Source organism: Esox lucius, chromosome 3, assembly GCF_011004845.1.
Source record: "Esox lucius isolate fEsoLuc1 chromosome 3, fEsoLuc1.pri, whole genome shotgun sequence".
In the NCBI taxonomy this organism is placed as follows: domain Eukaryota; kingdom Metazoa; phylum Chordata; class Actinopteri; order Esociformes; family Esocidae; genus Esox; species Esox lucius.
In genome coordinates this window covers 16,593,707-16,614,552 of record NC_047571.1, presented here as the reverse complement: position 1 = coordinate 16,614,552, position 20,846 = coordinate 16,593,707, and the positions used below count along the sequence as shown (strand labels likewise).

Sequence of the window (20,846 nt, the reverse complement as noted above, 5' to 3'; positions counted from 1 at the left end):
TTATGCACTGCTATCTCACACACTGAAAATACAGACATACACCCAACAACATTTCCACTCACCTTAACTTTGACAGTACAGTCCTTAAGTGTAGAACAATTCACGAACACATCAAGTTGGGCCTTCATGGTTGGTTGGTCCACCAGCGAATCACAAGCCAAACAATGGAATGCTTTACTGGGGAAAACCAAGTGTTATATCACACAAAGAATGACTCAGAATTTCAACCATAATAATGCCATTTCTTGGAAGTCATCATTCTTTTGGAGAAGCAGTAACATTTCATCCGTTCATTAGGCTCATTCACTCCAGCTCATGTGCAGGTGAAATGAAGGCTTACGGTCTCGGGGGTGACATCTCCAAGCGGTCGCTCCCACACAGGCTGCACACTGGCCAAGTGTAGGCCGTGTCCTCATCCACACCAACGATTATGCCTGCCAAAAGAACACAACCATCAGCACTAGACGGGGAAACAAACTATAGGACACCACACTCACTGAACAGGCTATCAAAGGCAAGCTGTGTGGGAGGAAACTGGGACTTGACGATGTAACCATTTCTATCTTCTTGAGGCCATGGTGGTTTGGCTTGAAAGCAAGAGATAGAAGGTCAGAACGAAAATAAGAATAATTTATTTGTAATTTTTTGGGGGTCATTTTAGGCCCCATATATTCTTATCTGTGAGTCAATAAGGATAGCAAGTGTTAACTCCCTGAACTAAATGAAAACAATCTGAAATCTCAGCTAACAACTTAAAATGTTGGCCCACACACACTCACTCGCAGACACCATCTGTAACATAGACACATTCTTTCCAACTGATACACAACTTCACACTAAGCCAGGCACGCAGCCAGAGTGCAAATAAATATACATTGCGTGCTTTTCACACTACAGAACCAAGCAGAGCTGTGTTGGTCGAATTATGCATATGAACCAAAGTTTATTTTCAATTTTTAGGTTCCAGCAACTATCTAATACCCCAGCACAGCATGACTCGGTGATGTGAAGAGTGAAACAGGCGTTGTTGTTTGCTGTCTTTCTTCCACCAGCTGATCCAACACGAACAACCAGTGTGGGCCACCACAACTAATCCAAAGGGCTCATTGTTTCACCTTTGACTTCATTAGTGTGACAAGGTGCTAACAGATGCAAGTCATCTTGATTTACTCAACTTTCCCCCATTGCATATCAAATAGACTGTATAGAGACAGTATCTTACTGGCTTAATGTACTCTTGCTCGATTAGATCACTTAATCAAAATTCACATCATCCTCACTCGGATGAGGAGGCATTCGAGAACATTTACTCAAACGTATTAACCAACTAAAAACAACACAAACCATTTTAAATGTACTCACAAAGTACTCCACAATCTACACATTTCTGAGTAGAAATCCTTTATTCGTTCTACTCAACAGTCCTTAACTAGCTATATTGTTGTGCCCTGAAATGTTGTCAGAATCAGTGGCTAAACTGCTTGTGGGAAACTGTGAACAACAGCGGAAAGAGCATGATGACTTCGCCTAACCACAAGAAGTCCCCTCTGCCGGTGGAAGTATAAAACACCAACCGGCAAACAATACAGCAACGTTCAAGTCAAGCCTGCAAAACAACTGAAGGAAAAGAGAGTGCGACTGTCATGCCACAGGTGTGAATGAATATGACGTTCGGTATTCTGCATAGTGACCTGAGAAGGTGCAGAGAGAGTTGGGCTCTGTTTCTGAGCTCAGAGGGTCCAGCCGGGCAGATTCTGGTAAGGCCCAGGGAAGGGCCGTGCGGGGTGACCGTGGCCCTGGGACCGCCATGCTCTCCGGCTCTGAGCGCCGCACAGACAACAGAGGTTGTAGCTGCACAACAGTCTGTTCCACACACAGGATCACGCCTGAACACGGAGACAAATCACAGCATCACACAGCAAACACTTTGACATGACGCTGGAGGGGCTTACATTCTGAACCGTGTCAGAGAAGCAGCAACCATGTGACTCCAGATGTCCTGTAGTGTGTTCTATGCCAATTTCATTCTCTTTATCTCTCAGATATCTGCCAAGGTGTGAGGTTGATAGTACACTGCTCCAGTGATTTTGGATGTTTTACGACCACACAAGATGACAGGCTAGCGACATTACCATGCTCCCTGACAGCGTCTCTGAATGACAAGAGACAAGCGCCAAGGGTGGGGTTGCTTATTGCCATGGCAACTGAGGAAGTGAGCACGCAGGAAGTGGTCAGGCACACGGCCTGCGTTCGTCTCCACAGTGGCCCCTCGGGCTGTGGCTCCTCCTGCAAACTGGGGTCAGTCACCATCAGCCAAACCTCCCCCGGGCTCTGACCCACATCACCACTCTGAGACTGGAGGGAGAGAGGGGGCGGGGATATCAGTCACCACAAACACAAACAGCCATTAATGCATATTCACCAGACAGACAGACAGACAGGAGAGAGACCGAGACACAGGCTGAGGGAGAGAGAGACACAGGCTGAGGGAGAGAGAGACACAGGCTGAGGGAGAGAGAGACACAGGCTGAGGGAGAGAGAGACACAGGCTGAGGGAGAGAGAGACACAGGCTGAGGGAGAGAGAGACACAGGCTGAGGGAGAGAGAGACACAGGCTGAGGGAGAGAGAGACACAGGCTGAGGGAGAGAGAGACACAGGCTGAGGGAGAGAGAGACACAGGCTGAGGGAGAGAGAGACACAGGCTGAGGGAGAGAGAGACACAGGCTGAGGGAGAGAGAGACACAGGCTGAGGGAGAGAGAGACACAGGCTGAGGGAGAGAGAGACACAGGCTGAGGGAGAGAGAGACACAGGCTGAGGGAGAGAGACAGAGAGAATGGGGATGGAGAGACTGTAAGCTAACTTGTAAACTACAGCTGTAAGTGAATTAAAAGACACTTCTCAAATGTCTTCGTGATCTAACACTTTCTGTATCTGAGGGTGAAATAAAACATGGCTCTGTTGGCTCAGATTCATTTATTTGATGAGTGACAGTCACTTATTGAAAGCATTGGACTTCGTCACTGGCTTTGTTCGGGACTGTTATCCCCCCCCCCCCACTGGTCAAAGTGCAAAGGTTTAACTGAGTGATTGTAAGGAACACCCGCTAGATAGGTCAGTATGCATACAGATAGTGAAGGCAGCTCTCTACATCAGTCTTATCAACAGTCAATTTAAATGATTCCCTACTAATCACCAGTGTCTGTCAATCAGAGCAAGGCGGGATTCCACTCCTGTCAACTTCAACTATGCATTGTCACATCTACATGTCTACAATAAGGCACATATTATGGAACACTTTCTCAGTCACACCGTGTCATTATTAAACCCAAGGTGCATTGTGAAGTACCTGGATCCTCTTGTGGAGAACAGTGGCCAAAAAGCTGCAGCGACGACCGCTGAGCTCACACTGAAACAGACATCGCAGGTTGTTAAAACTTTCTCGCAAAAGGAAACGTGGCAACAGTGAACAGTGTTGTCTCCTACTAACGACTTACTGCCCCTCTGGGCCCATCAGTATTTTCAGAAATGCTCGACCCCTACGCAAAGATGATTCAATCAGCCATGTTGAGTCAGAATCATGCCATTGTTGTCCGATATATCATGCGGGTTAGCAAGATTCATAATCCTTAGATATTCATGAGCATGTGTGTGAAATGTCATCACTGAGTCAAACAGATCAAGTGATACAAAGTTCATAGTAGTACTGTGTGGTTAATATGGATGTCCTTGCATTTGTTGAGTCTTGTCAGTGTTTGCAACATGTGTACCAACGGTTGAAAAGATACACATATCCTTGACTAATTTGCACACATTCATGTCCCAGACCATGCACTGTCTGAAGTAGCGTCAGTGATTTTCCTGAGATTCAGAATGCTGGAGGAGAGGGACCTGTGTACCAATTTTCAAGTAATTAAGCAAATCATTTAGTAATTTAGCAAATGCCACATTGAGGACAAGACGCGTTATTCACCCATAGTTGGTTTAAACTGAGCCATTGGTGTCTGAGACACGTGTGTACACAGCCCACTCCACAGTCCCACTCCCTCCTTTCATTGTGGGGGACAAAAACTTCATCCAGTATAAACAAACTCAAATGTTTTGAGGAGAAACAAAAGTATTTCAAACCGTTGAGTTAGTGGGTTGTCACTCTGCCACTACATACCAGCGTTATGTCTCTGAGGGTCTGTTCTGTGGGAGGCAGGTATAGGGGCGATATAGGCTGTCCCTCTATAGGCTCTACAGAGTTCTCATGGCCTGACAGCAGGTAACAGAAACTGGGGGCTGGGCCTTTTGTCCTACTGTCCTAGAACAGACCAAACCCACAAACAGTCATTACAGAAAGTTCTCATTTGCAATTGCTTGTTCTAATGGCTATGAATGATGTTGCAATATAACCTTAAATCTATTCAGATATGTACAACTTCTTAAATACCAGTCCAAACAACATCCCATTTACTAGAGGTAATTAAAGAACCAACATTGCGACCGCCCTCCTTTGCTCCAAGTACTTTGAGGGGCTCCAGTGGTGGCCAGAGGCTGTCGATCAGGTTGAAGAGCGTGGTACACCTGAAGATGATGATGGGAGAAAACAGAGAGGGAGGTGCAACAATGTCACAGTTGGTTTCACTTGTATGAAATCCCAGATCTGTTAAGACATGGCACTTGACAGCTTTTACTGAATAAACAGAAAGCATGCCGAGACTGGTGCGACAGACACCCACACACAAACCTTTCAATCTTTATCAATCTTAAAATACACTAAAAAGTGCAGAGCAAATACCCAAAGTAAATAACATGCAAAAACCAGTATGGCTTCTGCTCGTTTAGACTGACAATTCTGTTACCTGAGGCGTGGATGAGGCGCACCTTCTAGAAAATCAAACTAGGTTACTGTTTCAAAGGAATACCAACCCCCAACACAATCACCAAACAGCAAAATAAATGAACCATGTCCTTGTGGAGCTCAGGGCCTGCAGTAAGCCAGTGTACGTGAGAGGTGTCTTCATCATTCTTCCTTTTTTGGTGCTGCCACTGCCTGTCTGCTGTGAGGAACCAGTTCCCCAGGTCCTAATCACAGGGTATCTGTGTACAGAACTGGCTCTGCAGCCAAGGCTGGTCCAACTGGTCAGGGTGAGCTCACTTCACAGAACAACCCCTGTTACTGGGTTCCTTACTGTAGCTTTATACGGTTCTGTGAACAGGTTTTAGCTCCATTTTATATTCTCACTTTTTTATTGGTTATGCCACATTGTCTAGCAAAACCGTATTTGAAAACAGAAATATAAGTGAAGAAATACAGTTTCAAACAAACATTGTTGATCAGCCTCACATCCCTGAAAGGATTTGTCAGGCAGAAAGTACAGCTTTATCTCAGCCACCTTTGTGAGTTGCTGCACATGGGTCTTATCAGAACATCGCATTTGGGCTAAGTTCTGAACATTGACCATTCCAAACCGTTTCTCTTGTTTTTCAGACATTCTGATGTGTCATGCTTGGGTATTTGTGATCATGTTATATGACCCAGGCAAGCTTCATCACCTCACCCACAGATCCCTTTAGAATTATCTGATCAAGAAATGTATGGTTCCTTTAATGACAAAGTCTCCAGGTTGTGCTGCAGCAAAGTATCCTCAAAAGGCCTCACTACTGCCTACACCAAGCTGGACTGCTGATACAGTGTCAGTAATGTGGAAGGCAGCGCTTGGTTTCCGCGGGACCCTTGTTGTTAAAAAACAGTAATCTAAAGTTTGCCAAACGCACCTGGAAACACCTGTCAAGACTCGTCAAGATTTCTGAAAGAATGTTCTATGAAAAGACTTGTCAAAAGCTGAGCTCTTTTTTAGATGACACAGGTCCCATTGTATCTAGAGATAATTAAAAAACTATTCAAAAAAACGGACCTGACACCAAAAAGAGAAACAAGTGAGGGAAAGACAGAGAGAAATAAATATTATGGCCATCTCACATGTTTGACCTGTGACAGGCTGGGGGGGGGGGGGGGGAGGGGGGGGGGGGTCACCATCTTGCTTTCACCTGTCCAACCCTCTCAGATCTCTCCCAGTGCACAGGGTGTGTAGACAGCCCCCTGCTGATGCATTATGGGATGCTGTCTGGCACACAGAGTGGTTCCTTAATGTCCTCACACTAGCTTGCCAAACATACTAATCTGAGCTCCTGACTGTGGAGGGTAACTGATAGGTCTAGTGTGTGCACCAATGGATCATTTTACTGGTAAACATGGGACAGTGACATGGCAGAATGATCGGAGGATGGCCATCTTGAACTCAGGTTGGAACGTTCTTGAGAGGCATAAGTTAAAAGAGGGCAGTGGAAACATCAGGGACACATTTGGCAGTTATCAAGAATTCACAGGTCACACCTGTTTTGTTTTTAGCTTTAGCCTCAGGCTCAAAGCTGCCTTGGCTATTAAGCACCAGATTCATTTTATAATTCAAATGTGTCTTGTGGAGTGTAAAGCATGGCACTTGAATGCTAGGGTTGTGTTTATGATGGTTTAAGTCACTAAACTAAGAAGCTCTGGATACAAAAGTCAGCAAAATCACTTAAATGTGAATGTAAACTATAATCATCATCAAAATCTTTAATAAATGGTTTAAAGTGAATACACGCAGCCGGCTAACCAGTTTGCAGCCCTTAGTTGAGGGTTAGGTAGGTCAAAGGGCATGCAGGAAGTCTCCCTCACCTTTCCCGAGTGACCCGCTGGACCACTTTGATGGCTCGCAGGACGCAGGTCCGGCCCTCCCACTTGCTGGTGTAGTGGGGGAGGTCCTCAGAAGGCAGGGGGCGGAGCTGGACCACGCTAAACATCCCATAGCTGTCCTGGACCAGCGCACACAGACTGGAACACAGACAGAGAGATTAAACGACAGACAGTCTGGAACACACAGAGACAGAAATAACACAATAGACAGCCTGGAACACACAGCACAGATGAAACGACAGCCTGGAACAGACACATTTATATCGAAATTGCAATACTGGCTTTTACTTAATGAAGGCGATATTTCAAGCCAGCCATTATTTTTTTAAATGCCACTCAGCTGCATGGAACCGTTTTGATTGTTTCGGCCCTCTTCTCCTTTCCTCTTAGAGTTGCCACAGGCAGGTACGCCCCCTGGCTGTCACTTATACAACCCAGTCTCTCAACCTGACTGTTAGAAGTTCTATACGTTTAGGGGCTTGTTAGGTCAAATGCAGTCAACCGATTGTGAAGAGTGTTTAGGTTAAAGGGTTTGTGGCTGGTTTGAATGGCGAGCTGCTGAGACAGAGGGGACCTTTAGCCCAGTAAACAAGACATGCTGTTCCATCACTGCTCTCTACTGCTCCCAGCGACGAAGGAAGACAAAGAGAGAGAGAGGAGGTTACTAGGAGGCATCGTAGGAAGTTACTGGGAGGCATCAGAGGAAGTTACTGGGAGGCATCAGAGGAGGTTACTGGGAGGCATCGTAGGAAGTTACTGGGAGGCATCAGAGGAAGTTACTGGGAGGCATCAGAGGAGGTTACTGGGAGGCATCGTAGGAAGTTACCGGGAGGCATCAGAGGAAGTTACTGGGAGGCAACAGCTTTTTCTCATTAGGAACCCCAAAAACAATAAGGATTTGAAATTGATTTAATAGATAAACGATAGCGTGGCCTCCCCTCAACTGGTTTCTTCGAGTTCATTCGTTCAAAATAACATTACACATTTATTTTAGGATCTACCCTTTTTGGCATAATTTGCCTGCTGACACGTTAGTTAAGGTAGAATGAGATGGTAGAAGGAGATAGGAGTTCAGACACAGCCCCCATACTGTTCCAGTTCTACATATCCACCAGTTAAAGACACTAGGAAGAGGAACACTGCTCTTGCTGCTCTATGCCCTCAGTCAGCAGAGAGCAAAGGGAAGGGGGCTGGGCTATCCAAGCATACACACTTCCAAGACACTAACAACACTTTCAGTCTACTGCTCTACATTCCAAACACCTGCCTGGCTATAAAAAGAGCTGTGTTGGTAAACATTTGGTATGTGTGTGTTTATTTCAAGGCACCTGAAAATCCCACATCATACCACTTCACTTTTTATTTGTTTCAGGAACACGCTTCTCCACAAAATGCTCCTGATTTCTCTTCCTTCCCCAATGTCTAATTCACAATTATGGCATTCCTGCACATCACAGCAGTCGGGATGTGTCCTCCAATTCACATCACGCCAAGCCGTTGGGCTTCATAGCACACAGTGTCCTCACCCAGGAAGTAGTCCGTAAAAACAACCACCCAGAGGAGTGTCATACGACAACAATGACGATGACTGGCCACACAGACATGCTAGAGCGGGAAGAGGCAGGGCAGCCATGTCCGGCATCATTCTCCAGCCAACCAATCAGGACTGAGACAGGGCATTCAGGGTGCATTTCAACTTGTTTTATTATTACGGGCAATTACTTATGGAAACTAATTGCGTAGTGCCGGCAAAGGATGTGTCCAATACACAAATTAAGCAGGCTTGTACTAGACTACCGCACATTGTTTTTAATCACTCCATTTCATTGTGGAACTGTGTACTGTACATGGGAGGTCCATGGGGAAAGCCTTAAAGGAAGTCTGAAAATACAGATCATGACATTTATTGCAAGGAAACAATCTCCATTAATGATACACACACACTTAAGGGAAAATACCTCTCTAATGATGGCCTCGGGGGAGACACTTCACTATTGGGGGGTAAATTGTATCATCTGCTGTCAATCATAAAATAACTGCAGTTGGGGAAGACATCCAATATTATTATATTACCTAAAAATAGATTACAACAAAACAGTTTAAGATACCAGGCATCTATCAATCCCTCAAATAAATAGCATAATCAGCCTCCATGGTTAGTTGTAATGTATTGATGTAGGCGTGTAACATAGAATACCGCCATCATGACAAACAGAACTACAACCAAAATGTAATGGTTACGGTGACACTGAAGTGTTGTCCTCTTGTCCAATCACGTTTTACATTTCTTATTATCACACATAACGCTATGAATATACAGCTCCGGAAAGAAGTAGGTGACCACTTTCTCTTTCCTTTCCAAAAAAGTCGAAAAGGAAATGTTTGAGTGAGGAACAGGAGCGTTAAAAAGGTACAGTGGTCTCTTAATGTTTTCCGGCGCTGTATATAACCATTTAGAACTACATTCATTTGAGAAATGTATCTTTGGAGGAACTGAAAAATACCTAAGCATCTTTTTTACTAAATGTTGAAATATGACCAAAGAAGTCTAAAATCGGACCATGAATAAAATAGCCTGGCTGATTTTGTTGAGATTAATCAGATACTGTTTTTGAGTAAACTGCAGCATAAAACACACATTTGTCTTCTTGACAGCAGAGCCTGTTCAAACCTGACACCCTAAAGTAGAAGCTAATTGGTGAGGAGGCAGTCGGGGGAGGGATGAGGGACAGAGTACAGCAGTACTAGCGTTTTGACATTTAAAATCATGCCCCCAGACAGCATCTAAATTAAAACTCTCCCCCATTTTGCCCCTCATTTTAGCCTTTTCTAGGACCACTTCCTCAAACACTGCCCACAACTACCTAAAACACCCTGTCATTGGCTGACTTCAGGAATTTGTTATTGTGAGCAATCACAGGAATTCTCAGCAACTCTGGGTTCTTCCAGGAATCCATTGAGCTTGTCCACACATTCACAAGCACACACCCGCGCATGCGCCGAAACGCCTCATTGGCAGGGGGCGCATGGAGGCGGGATTACTTCTTCACAGTCAACCAGTAACATGGAAGAGAGTGATAAACATACTTGTAACAGGATCCCTATAGCACATTGTGTTCCCAGTTCTACCATGAAAATACACAGCCTCCTCCTCTCCTCTCCTCATCCTCTGCCCCTCATCCCCTCCCACTCATCCCCTTCTCCCACTCTACTCATCTCTCCCTCCCTGCAAACAGTTACTTTCCTTGTTTATTCAATTCTGCATTTACTGGAACTAAACATCTTTTTCAAGCTTAAATATAATCCTGGTTTCCTCTGTCCCCTGTGAAGGAACAGGCTGTAAAATCCAACAACAAAAAGCACCACAGAAAAGTTGCTTACCAGAAGAGTGAGTCATATGGTTTGGGGACAGGGGAATAGAGTTCCATGGGGAACTGTAGCTAGAAGACTCAACGGGGCCATTGGGCCAGTGGACTTGACCTATAATACACTAACCTATATTTCTAAAACAAACAACCCCTTAATAAAGACTGCCTAAAATAAACCCTCGCAGATGATGTACTACGGACACTACCAGCTGAACCGGAGGCAGGCAGGGGTTCAGTCTGAAATGGGAGACACACTGACCATATTGTGACCATTGCCACCTGAGCCAGCTCAATCTGTTGTGGACTAGCATGGCAGTGGACGGGAGACTGCGTTTCCTGTGAGACCACATGTTTGTTGACCAACACGAGCACAGGCATCCACTTACCACTAGCAGTCAGTCAGTGACAGTTCAGTCAGCTGACTCACAAACGAACGCATGCGCGCGCGCGCGCACAAAACGAACGCGCGCGAACACACCTGAAAACCACTGCCTTGTGTGTATTACTGAGCGGCAGGCCAGGGAAGGGAATGTAAGGTCATGCACTACAACAGCACATGATCCAGGGTGGGGCTGGTGTGTGCTAGTGTGATGATTAACCAACACAACAAGACCACTCAGATCCCACCCCTGCTCAAACCAAGTTGTTTTGAAGTCACTGAGAAGGCTATTTTCCTACACTTTAAGTGTGATTGATTTCTAATGATGTGTTGGGTTCAGTAGCAGAGTTATTAGTATGAGTAATTGATTTAAAGTAACGCTAGCAGGTAGAGATTCAGCACTGCACTTCCAAAGCTAATAATACTCCATGTGGAACATTAGGATAGTGGGATAATAGTGAAGTAGTTCGAGAAGGTCTTTCCACCAACAGCCCTTCTAATAACAGCTCCAATCCGGGGTCGGATTTTAATCCAGGCAACTTTCACGCCTGCCTGATATATACACCACTCTGAACAATACAAATAAAATGGAAAGTGATTTAATGTCTTCGCCAATTCTTCAAAAGGTTAACACTGTCCCACCTGGAGGTAAGAGATGGGCAACCCTGTGCCAACCTGTGGACAGTGGGTAATATTGGGCGATGGGCATGCCCTCACTGGGCCCTGGCATACTGCTGTAGCTACAACACAGCAGGACCCTCCGTGAAGCTCCCTAACACAATATGGCTTCTATAGCTCCAGAAAAGTGCCCTGATGGATAAGGACTTTCTGCACAGCAGGTCTGGCTTCAATTAGAAATGTTTGTGTCCTTTGTCAAGCAATGCCATATGGCTGGAGACAGAGAGAGCAGTCTTCAGAGGGGCTCAGATAACAATAGCTAGGAACTCCACTGGGGCACATGTTGCCACCACCAAGGAGAGCCAATGAAAATGTCTGTAGACAGGCAGGGGACTTACAGCAGCAACATTATTTTATTTTGTGTATAAACATGTGTTAATCGAAAAATGAATCAATATTAGAAAACTATTCACTGCCAACATTGCTAAAAGTTTGAGCGTTAGTAACTGTAAGAAAATGAAAAGTGATTCAAATATATTTCTCTGATGTCCCATTCCATTATAAGACTGCAGTAATTTAGCAGACGCTCCAATCCAGATTGACCTACTTAGTTCGCCATACAACTACACACAAAGGGCTATCGTAATCAACCAAATGAGGCCATGAAACAAGACCAGCCAAGCAGGGAAGACCTGTTGCTGAATTCTACCTGTTCTTGCACTTCTGGACAGGAGGTGCTGTAGGGGATCCGCCAGGGGGTCTGGACTTGAGTAAAGCATGGATGGAGCGCTCCCTGACAGGGGTACAGTAGACCCTCTGGACCACAACCTCCACACCCTGCCCCACCCATCCAGCCTGGCCCAGGCCCTCCATGGCCTCCAGCAGGGAGTCACACCTCCCACTGCTCCTTCCCACTGGGCGTCCAACACAGCACAGAGACTGGGGAGCAGACACCTTTACAAAAACAGAAGAACAACACTTACTGGACCCATATATCATATTTACCAGACAAACATTACTGCCTGAAAGTGTGAGCCTCTATAGAATATTTTTGTGTTCACCATGAAATGTTCATTTAAATCAGAAGTCTTATCTTTATCTGACATTACAGGTTTATAGTTCTTTGTTGGTTTAGCGGAAATCATACTTATAAAGAGAGACAAGAAACCTGGTCAATTTGGTGTTACCCATACAGGTTGAAAATAATGGAAATGTATATAAGGTTTAATCTGCTAGTAAATGTTATAAAACAAAACCCACCTGTTGGACCATGCCCTCTACCACCGGTAAGGACTTGTGTATCTCCAGCTGGCCAAAAATCCTCACCAAAGAGTATGGATTGCATTTTTCTATGGGCATCGGGCCTTGGCTGGCTGGTTTAGTGTCAGAGTATACTTTCTGGCTGAAGTGTGTATTGAGGATAATATTGTGTTGGCCTTCCATCATGAGACGTTGCCTGCAAAGAAAAAGAAAAAAGAAAAAAAAGAAAATAGTGTTGAGTTTGCTCTACAGAGAAAAATATTTGTAAAAGATTCAAAATCTTTTGGAAATGGGCCAGTAAGACAGAACTGTAGGTTTAATTTGGCTTGGTCATCTGTCACAGACATAATACTCAGGTTTTAAGGGGAGTGGAAATTTTCTGTAAACTAAACCCATAGATCTAGAGGGTCTCATAGATCTCTGTTCTTGCATAAGACTGCAGAGGCAGGAAGGCTAAAGAAGATGTATGATGAATGTAGATCGATTGATAAGCAGGCAGCCACCTCTCTAAACAAACACCCTACCCCCAGGCACGTAGCAGGTTTAGGTGGGTTATAACCTGCCCCTATGCTCCATGGAAAAAAACAACTCAACTGATGATTTTGGAATCTTTCACTGTAAAGGAGCCTTTTTTCCATATAAGTAAATTCAGACACAGGCTTGTCAGAGAACAGTGAAAAGCAGCAACCCTAACCGACCTGGCTTTGCAGTAAAATCTACACTGAACAAAATTATAAATGCAACACTTGTTTTTGCCCCCCATTTATCATGAGATGAATTCAAAGATCAAAGACTTTCTCTATGTACACAAAAGTCCTATTTCTCTCAAATATTGTTCACAAATCTGTGTTAGTGAGCACTTCCTTATTCGAGATAATTCATCCACCTCACAGGTGTGGCATATCAAGATGCTGATTAGACAGCATGATTATTGCACAGGTGTGCCTTAGGCTGGCCACAATAAAAGGCCACTCTAAAATGTGCAGTACCATCACACAGCACAATGCCACAGATGTCACAAGTTTTGAGGGAGCATGCAATTGGCATGCTGACTGCAGGAATGTCCACCAGAGCTGTTGCTTATGAATTTAATGTTCATTTCTCTACCATAAGTTGTCTCTAAAGGTGTTACAGAGAATTTGGGAGTACATCCAACCGGCCTCCCAACCACAGACCACATGTAACCACACCAGCCCAGGACCTCCACATCCAGCATCTTCACCTCCAAGATCGTCTGAGACCAGCCACCCAGACAGCTGCTGCAACAATCAGTTTGCATAATCAAAGAATTTCTGCACAAACCGTCACAAACCGTCTCAGAGAAGCTCATCTGCATGCTCGTCATCCTCGTCGGGGTCTCGACCTAACTGCAGTTCGTGGTCATAACCGAGTGGGCAAATGCTCACATTCGATGGCGTCTGGCAATTTTGGAAAGGTTATCTTCACGGATGAATCCTGGTTTTCACTGTACAGGGCAGATGGCAGACAGCGTGTATGGCGTCGTGTGGGTGAGCGGTTTGCTGGTGTCAACGTTGTGGATCGAGTGGCCCATGGTGGCGGTGGGGTTATGGTATGGGCAGGCGTGTGCTATGGACAACGAACACAGGTGCATTTTATAGATGGCATTTTGAAGATCCTGAGGCCCATTGTTGTGCCATTCATCCACAACCATCAAAAACATCCCAGTTCTTGCATGGCCAGCATACTCACCGGACATGTCACCCATTGAGCATGTTTGGGATGCTCTGGATTGGCGTATACGACAGGGTGTTCCAGGTCCTGCCAATATCCATCAACTTCGCACAGCCATTGAAGAGGATTGGACCAACATTCCACAGGCCACAGTAAACAACCTGATCAACTCTATGCGAAGGAGATGTGTTGCACTGCATGAGGAAAATGGTGGTCACACCAGAATCTGACTGGTTTTCGGACCGCCCCCAATACAGTGAAACTGCACAATTTAGAGTGGCCTTTTATTGTGGCCAGCCTAAGGCACACCTGTGCAATAATCATGCTGTCTAATCAGCATCTTGATATGCCACACCTGTGAGGTGGATGGATTATCTAGGCAAAGGAGACGTGCTCACTAACCCATATTTAGACAGATTTGTGAACAATATTTGAGAGAAATAGGCCTTGTGTACATAGAGAAAGTCTTAGATCTTTGAGTTCAGCTCATGATAAATGGGGGCAAAAACAAAAGTGTTGTGTTTATAATTTTGTTCAGTGTATAATCCTTAATCAGAGATAACTGACATCTGGTCCTTTGTCTGGTTATTAAAGCTTTCATTCGCAGTGTTTTTGGCAGCATGCTGATTTCAAATTCAGCATAGTATAAAAGTACATTCCAGATGGGACAGAAGGTAGCCGTTTGAGCATTGGGCCAGTAAGCGAAAGGTTGCTGGTTTGACAAGGTAATCTGTCTATCTGCCCTTGAGCAAGGCACTTAACCCTAACCACTCCAGGGTTGCCATCAATAACTACTGTTTGGATGGACATGACATTTGTTATGAATATGCAAAAAATAAAATGCACTTCACCAATGCACTTGCACAACACAAGCCAAATACAAGCACCCCATATTTACCTTTGCAGAAAGAAAGTCTGAACAACGAGGCTGAAAAAGGACAATGTTGGGTTTCTCCAGCAGAACCAATCACATAAAAATGTAATAGTGAGAGGACCACAGAATGTATGCCTTTTAGTGCTCTTTACGTCACACCTCTCTGAACAGTCACATACCAGGCAACATCCAGCCTTTGAGCTCCATCATTAAGACGGCACAATCACTCTATTTTGCGGATGAGAAGTTCTGACTGAATATGTCTTTGATGCGACAGGTAAACGCAACGCGCCTTCCATTGACGTAGGTCCAACAGCCCTACATGTTCCATCCTGTATCTGACGGAGGACATGACAGAGGAGGCCGGATATTAAAATCACACTTTATAGTGGCTTTCCATACAACACATTTGATATGACCATTTTATCTAATATTCGTAAGATGCACATTTCTTCTAGTGGCGCTGAATCATCAGGAAATGAAAAAGTATAGATTAATGTTTGAGATGGGGCCTGGATGTGACCGAATGCATACACCCATCGCCGATACTTTAGTGATCATGTAGCCCAAGATAAAGCTATGTTAACGAACTCTCTTCATAAAAAGTGCTTCAGTAGTGTCACAGTTTGGGGGGGGGGGGGGCATTTTCTACTTTTAATCTACAGCTCCGGAAAAAAAAATATGACCACTGCACCTTTTTCTTTCCTTTCCAAAAAAGGTCAAAAGGAAGGTTTTGAGTGAGGAACAGAAGGGTTAAAATTAAGAGACCACTGCAAATTGAACGCTTCGGTTCCTCACTCAAGACATTACTTTTCAACTTTTTTTGGAAAGGAAAGAGAAAGGAGCAGTGGTCTCTTCATTTTTTCCGGAGCTGTACGTCCAACTAGATCAACTATCAGTTCCAACAACAGGAAGTTTGACCCTGCATAGATGGCTGCTGGGAACTAATACGTGTGGTTCACTTCATGTCATCAGACAGGTAGTCAGGATAAGGAGTGGCTGCTTTCGTCAGAGCAGCGTAGGTGAATACTGCCGACAGGTATTTCCGCTCCACTGCTGGCTGCCTTGGTGCTGGCTGCCCACTCACAAGGCGTGGGAGGCGGAAGGGGGAGGGCGGGGCTGGCCCACTCAGTGAGAAAGTATGGGGGAGGGAATAGTTCACGTGTCACACAGGAAGCTGGTAGATAAGAAATAGCTAGAATTGCAGATTCTATTAATTCCAGAATTTTTCCAGCTTCCAACTCTAAAAGTCGTTCTTTTTATGAACAATGACTAGGAATGGGGAGATCACTTCTCTCACTGCTGGTGAAAAATATCAAAGACTGCTGAGCCAATGATACATTATATTACACTGTGTATGTGTGAGTAGAGAGAGAGAAGGAGAGTGAAAGACAGAGAGAGAGACAGAGCGAGAGAGAATGTGAATGCGTGTGTAGCAAAGCAGCATGTGTTTTCAATCCCGTCCACTTGGCTTATTCTACTGTTCCCAAATGATCCCAAAAAAAAAATCCCTGTGTGTTTTTTCCCGGGCCGGCTTGCTGGAAATGACCTAACTACTCTACTACCAGGAAGAGAAATATGGAGCAGTGTTCCCTGGAGCAGCTTGTGACGTCAGACAACCAATGAGGCCCCTGGGCTGCTGCCAGGCCAGCCCCACAGCCTGGATATTCCCGAGCTTCACGCTGGATTCTCTGACTAAACTAGAACAGCTGAAACCAGCTGGAACCAGCCTCTGCCTTGCTCAGGCTCCAAAACACCTTCCCACGCCCATACTACACTGACTGTCTATACATACACACTATGGCACGGCATGTGTTCTGACTGGAACACAGCAGGAACAAAAAAAGGTTTCTGGACAATTGTTTCGAACCGATTGTGCCTTCATTTGTTATTACTTATTCTCTGCCAGGGCACACTGGCTCAGAATGACAAAACGTTCATGGATTATGTTAAAAAAATAATAATACTGGGCATACTGACAGCTGAACGAGTACAGATGTTACCTTACCATGGCGGATACACATGGATGATGTCTCTAGGTGTAGGCGTGAGCCGGGAGGCTGTCTCCTTACTGAACAGTACCAGGACACGGGCTCTGCTGGTGGTGGAGAGATGGGGGCTGCAGTCAGTGGTGGAGGGGTTGTGCTGGACGGCTCCGCTGGTGGTGGTGGTGGAGGTGTTGGATAAAGGCGTGTGCTGGTCTGTAGCAGGGGTTTGGTGTTGATCACACAGGGCCAGCAGCATGGAGCTCTCCTCCCGGACTGACAGGACCTCCAGCACCAGCACCCCAGGCTTCTCCACTGGAAGAGGGGCAAGAGCAACACAGATGGGTTGCTGGGGGAGTGGAGTTTATATGAATTAGACAAGATTTGCAACAAAAACCAGGATGTATTCTGTTGTTGATGTTTCAGCAGCAGCTGCACTGACAGAATGTATAGAAAAGCAGGATAATTGCACAATGGAAAAATATGCATCAAAAAGGCCCTCTAGAAAAAAAAAAGTGGTAAATTGTAAGATATTAATAAATGCTAAATTGTCTCAAATATGTTGGAATGGTTTCCACGTCCACAGGCTGAATGTACCCATTGCCAGACTTCCGGTCAAGTCCCCATTTCACCCAGTCACAAAAAAAAGACAAAATCAAGACAATGCAGCTCTATGCTGGAGTATTTGACAACCGTTATTTGCCTGCGAAGAACTGGGGAGAGAAAAAATGTCAGCGTGAAGCGGATAGAATTGTTACAACATGCATCACACCCAGATACAGCTCCGGAAAAAATTAAGAGACCACTGCATCTTTTTCTTTCCTTTCCAAAAAAGTTGAAAAGGAAAGTTTCGAGTGAGGAACAGATGCGTTGAATTTGCAGTGGTCTCTTAACTGTAACCCTTCTGTTCCTCACTCAAAACCTTCCTTCTTTACTTTTTTGGAAAGGAAAGAAAAAGGCTGCATGTTTCTCCTTGTGTGACCCACATAACGTATGACAATAAAGAGAGACCACTGTTTATTACAGGGCACATGAACACAGGACAGACTGAACAAAGTCCTGACCAGTTAGATTCATTAATCAAACTAAAGCAGAACACTGTGACGATACAACAAATGTCTCACACACACACACACACACACACACACACTCCTCTTGTGTGGATGAACGTGTCATAATGCTAGTTGTGTAATAACTACAAACACTGATTTTCACAGCAGCTTCTCAGACAATGAGAAAGACAACAATAGAACCCTGTAACCCAGAACAAATCCGCACACTAGAGATCACAACACAAGGTGCAACTTTGAGCAAACGGTTTCACCTTGACATTCTACCCACTGCCCGTTCCTCTCTCACTGACAAACAGCCAAGCCACCTCACTGACCTACTGCCTCAACCAATTGGAAAAGGTATGAGTTTTGACTGTCGCGATTTTCCACGACCAACTGTCATGCGAAAACAGTGGTTCAACCTAATCATCTAGGAGCCAATGGCTAAGAGGGTAGACTTGTGCTTCAGTAACACCATGGAAAGAAAATACGCCAGTCAGCAAGCAGAGTGCTTCCTGTCACCTACATACTGCCCCGACCGACCCTGTTTGCTGCTGCCGCAATTATCGACAAGAACCAGCGTTTCCTCCATGCTCCCTCTCCCTCCACGCAACCACAGATCTGAACAGAAAATCACACCTGGTTGAGACGCTGAACTCTGGCTCAGAGAGAGCATCAAATCACAGTTCATCTTGCACCTGACAGTAGCCAGGGGTACATAGGAGCATGTGACATGGATGAGCACCCCTTCGTAAGCTCCTACGGGGGATCCTTTCTTTAACCTGCAAGTGTGTTCCACCTCACTTCTGCATGGAACCATGCTTTTTGTGTTTGGCACCATTAATGTCAGAGATGGACTGGTGTGCTTGTTTTATGCTTGTTGTATTACCTGTGGTGGTACCATTAATGTCAGAGATGGACTGGTGTGCTTGTTTTATGCTTGTTGTATTACCTGTGGTGGTACCATTAATGTCAGAGATGGACTGGTGCCTCCAGAAGCTGATGGCTGACCTCTGTCTGCACTGCAGTCGGTTCAACCTCTCCGCAAGGCCACCACTGCAAAAAAAAAAAAAAAAAAAAAAAAAACACACACACCACACAGCAACTTGAATTCCCTTAAAAATTCTGCATAAAGTCTGTTCAGAACAGGAAGAGGAACTTCGCAGTGATTTGCAAGATGTCAATATTCTGTGCCGCCCATCAAACTGTCAAATATCAGAGGAAAGCAAAACGGCGGAGTTGGTTATGATCCTCTGTGGAGACTAACGCAGCGGTATCCGAGGGCCTGCAGTGAGACAGTGACATTTGGCACCCCCGTGTTGTCACCCAGGTGGCCTTTTGATCAGCGCTGTCGCCCTGGAAATATCTGCAGACGGTGTGTCTGTCGGTGTCACACTGTGATTTTATCTTTCTTTTATTCTCAAAATGATGCAACAACGAGCGTTAGGCTTGTTTACATTTGCTTAATGACGTTCTCTTTAATAAGTCAAACCTTTGAAATGTTCTCTTCTTTTTGGCGGAGTCCTCCGGGGTCTTGGGGTTCCTGGCGCCCTGTTTCCGGGGTGTCTGCAGGCCTGCCTGAGCAGACCTGACCCAGTCACTGACTGACCTTCTGCTGCCCTCCCTCTCCCCAGCCTGCAGGCTACTCCGTGCCAGGGTGTCATGGCTCTCTACCTCATTCTCAGACTGGTATTCTGAGATCTCAGGCACCTGGGGACCATCAGGTTTATTAATTAGGATGATTATTACTGTCATTCTAAGCTTCAAACAGAGCAACACAACACTAACGGAATATGCTCATTCTAACTTTCATCATTATGGTAGGAGTATTGTCCTTTACTCAAAGAAAGGGGTATTCGTCCTCAATGGAACACCCGAAGAGGTTAAACGCACGCTGCTTATATTCTCTTCATCCACACACATGCATGGGTTGCAGCGGTGTGTCAGCGTGACTGGAAATATTTCATACCAACAGGGTCGCAGCCAGGAACACGATTAGAACAGACCAAAGCTGTGTGAAATACATTCTTCAACTGTTGTTAAATGCAGAATTAAGGCACTCGAATGTAAAGGCCGCACAAAGAAACATGTCTCGCACTCGCAATGACATGACAGTTTCATTGGGCACACACAGCGCACCTGAGGATATCAGTTCCTATCTCTCCACCCTGTCATGTGCAGACAAGACCAGCATACCAGCCCCCCTTCCCTGTCAGCTTTCCGCCCCAGTCCATCCTACGCAGCGGCAGCCAAGCACAGTGCTCCTAGCTGAATTAACTTGACCCTGCTAGGCAGAGTGCCAGCAAACGTCACATTCTAACTAGCTACAGAGAGCAGGAACACAATGTTCCTGGCCCGCGCTCAAAAATGTGTGAACTCACCCTGCTTGCACTGCAGTGGATGCACTGGAAGGAAGTGCACAGCTCACACAGCTCTCCCCGGGCCTGTGAGTGCTAGAACCTGTCTCCTAGCATGTTGTTGCTAAACCAACAGCAGTAATGGTTAGTTTATTACCGGGGCTAGTTTATTACGCTACCGGAAAGGCCCAGATAACCAGCTGCGGCTGACTTGGGTTCAAAAACTAACTGAACTCTTTCGAACAGTATGAGTGACCGCTTGGGGTTGCCAGTGCCTGAAACGCTGGTCAATTCGGGCAGGGTTGGAGTTATTTCACTGGTTCCATTCCCAGAAGTCAATCACAGGCATTGCACCAAGGTCCTGTTTAACCCAAGCTTAGATTTTGATATTCTTCTATCAGAGTAGAGGCTAGCTGGCTATACTCATCTACAACACTACATTGAAATATAAAATAACCATGGATTTTCTTCCCATCTACCCACTACAAGGGGTTCTAGCAGATCAAAACGCAGATCCCAAATCCTTCATGTAGTGATT

At 45.3% G+C, this 20,846-nt stretch overlaps 1 protein-coding gene across 1 annotated transcript in view; it reads right to left on the bottom strand.

The window, feature by feature from the left end:
* Positions 1–1,790: 1,790 nt before the first annotated feature.
* The window catches only part of spidr (scaffold protein involved in DNA repair), a 29,889-nt gene continuing 10,833 nt past the window's right edge, over positions 1,791–20,846 (bottom strand). Inside the window, exons 6-15 of the mRNA XM_020045116.3 lie at positions 19,444–19,661; positions 18,904–19,007; positions 16,923–17,214; positions 12,349–12,544; positions 11,798–12,042; positions 6,706–6,861; positions 4,481–4,568; positions 4,165–4,305; positions 3,349–3,408; positions 1,791–2,355 (exon numbers count right to left, since the gene is read on the bottom strand). Of these exons, the coding sequence (XP_019900675.2) occupies positions 2,032–2,355; positions 3,349–3,408; positions 4,165–4,305; positions 4,481–4,568; positions 6,706–6,861; positions 11,798–12,042; positions 12,349–12,544; positions 16,923–17,214; positions 18,904–19,007; positions 19,444–19,661 (1,824 nt within the window). The 3' untranslated portion in view covers positions 1,791–2,031. The remainder of the gene's footprint in view (positions 2,356–3,348; positions 3,409–4,164; positions 4,306–4,480; positions 4,569–6,705; positions 6,862–11,797; positions 12,043–12,348; positions 12,545–16,922; positions 17,215–18,903; positions 19,008–19,443; positions 19,662–20,846) is intronic.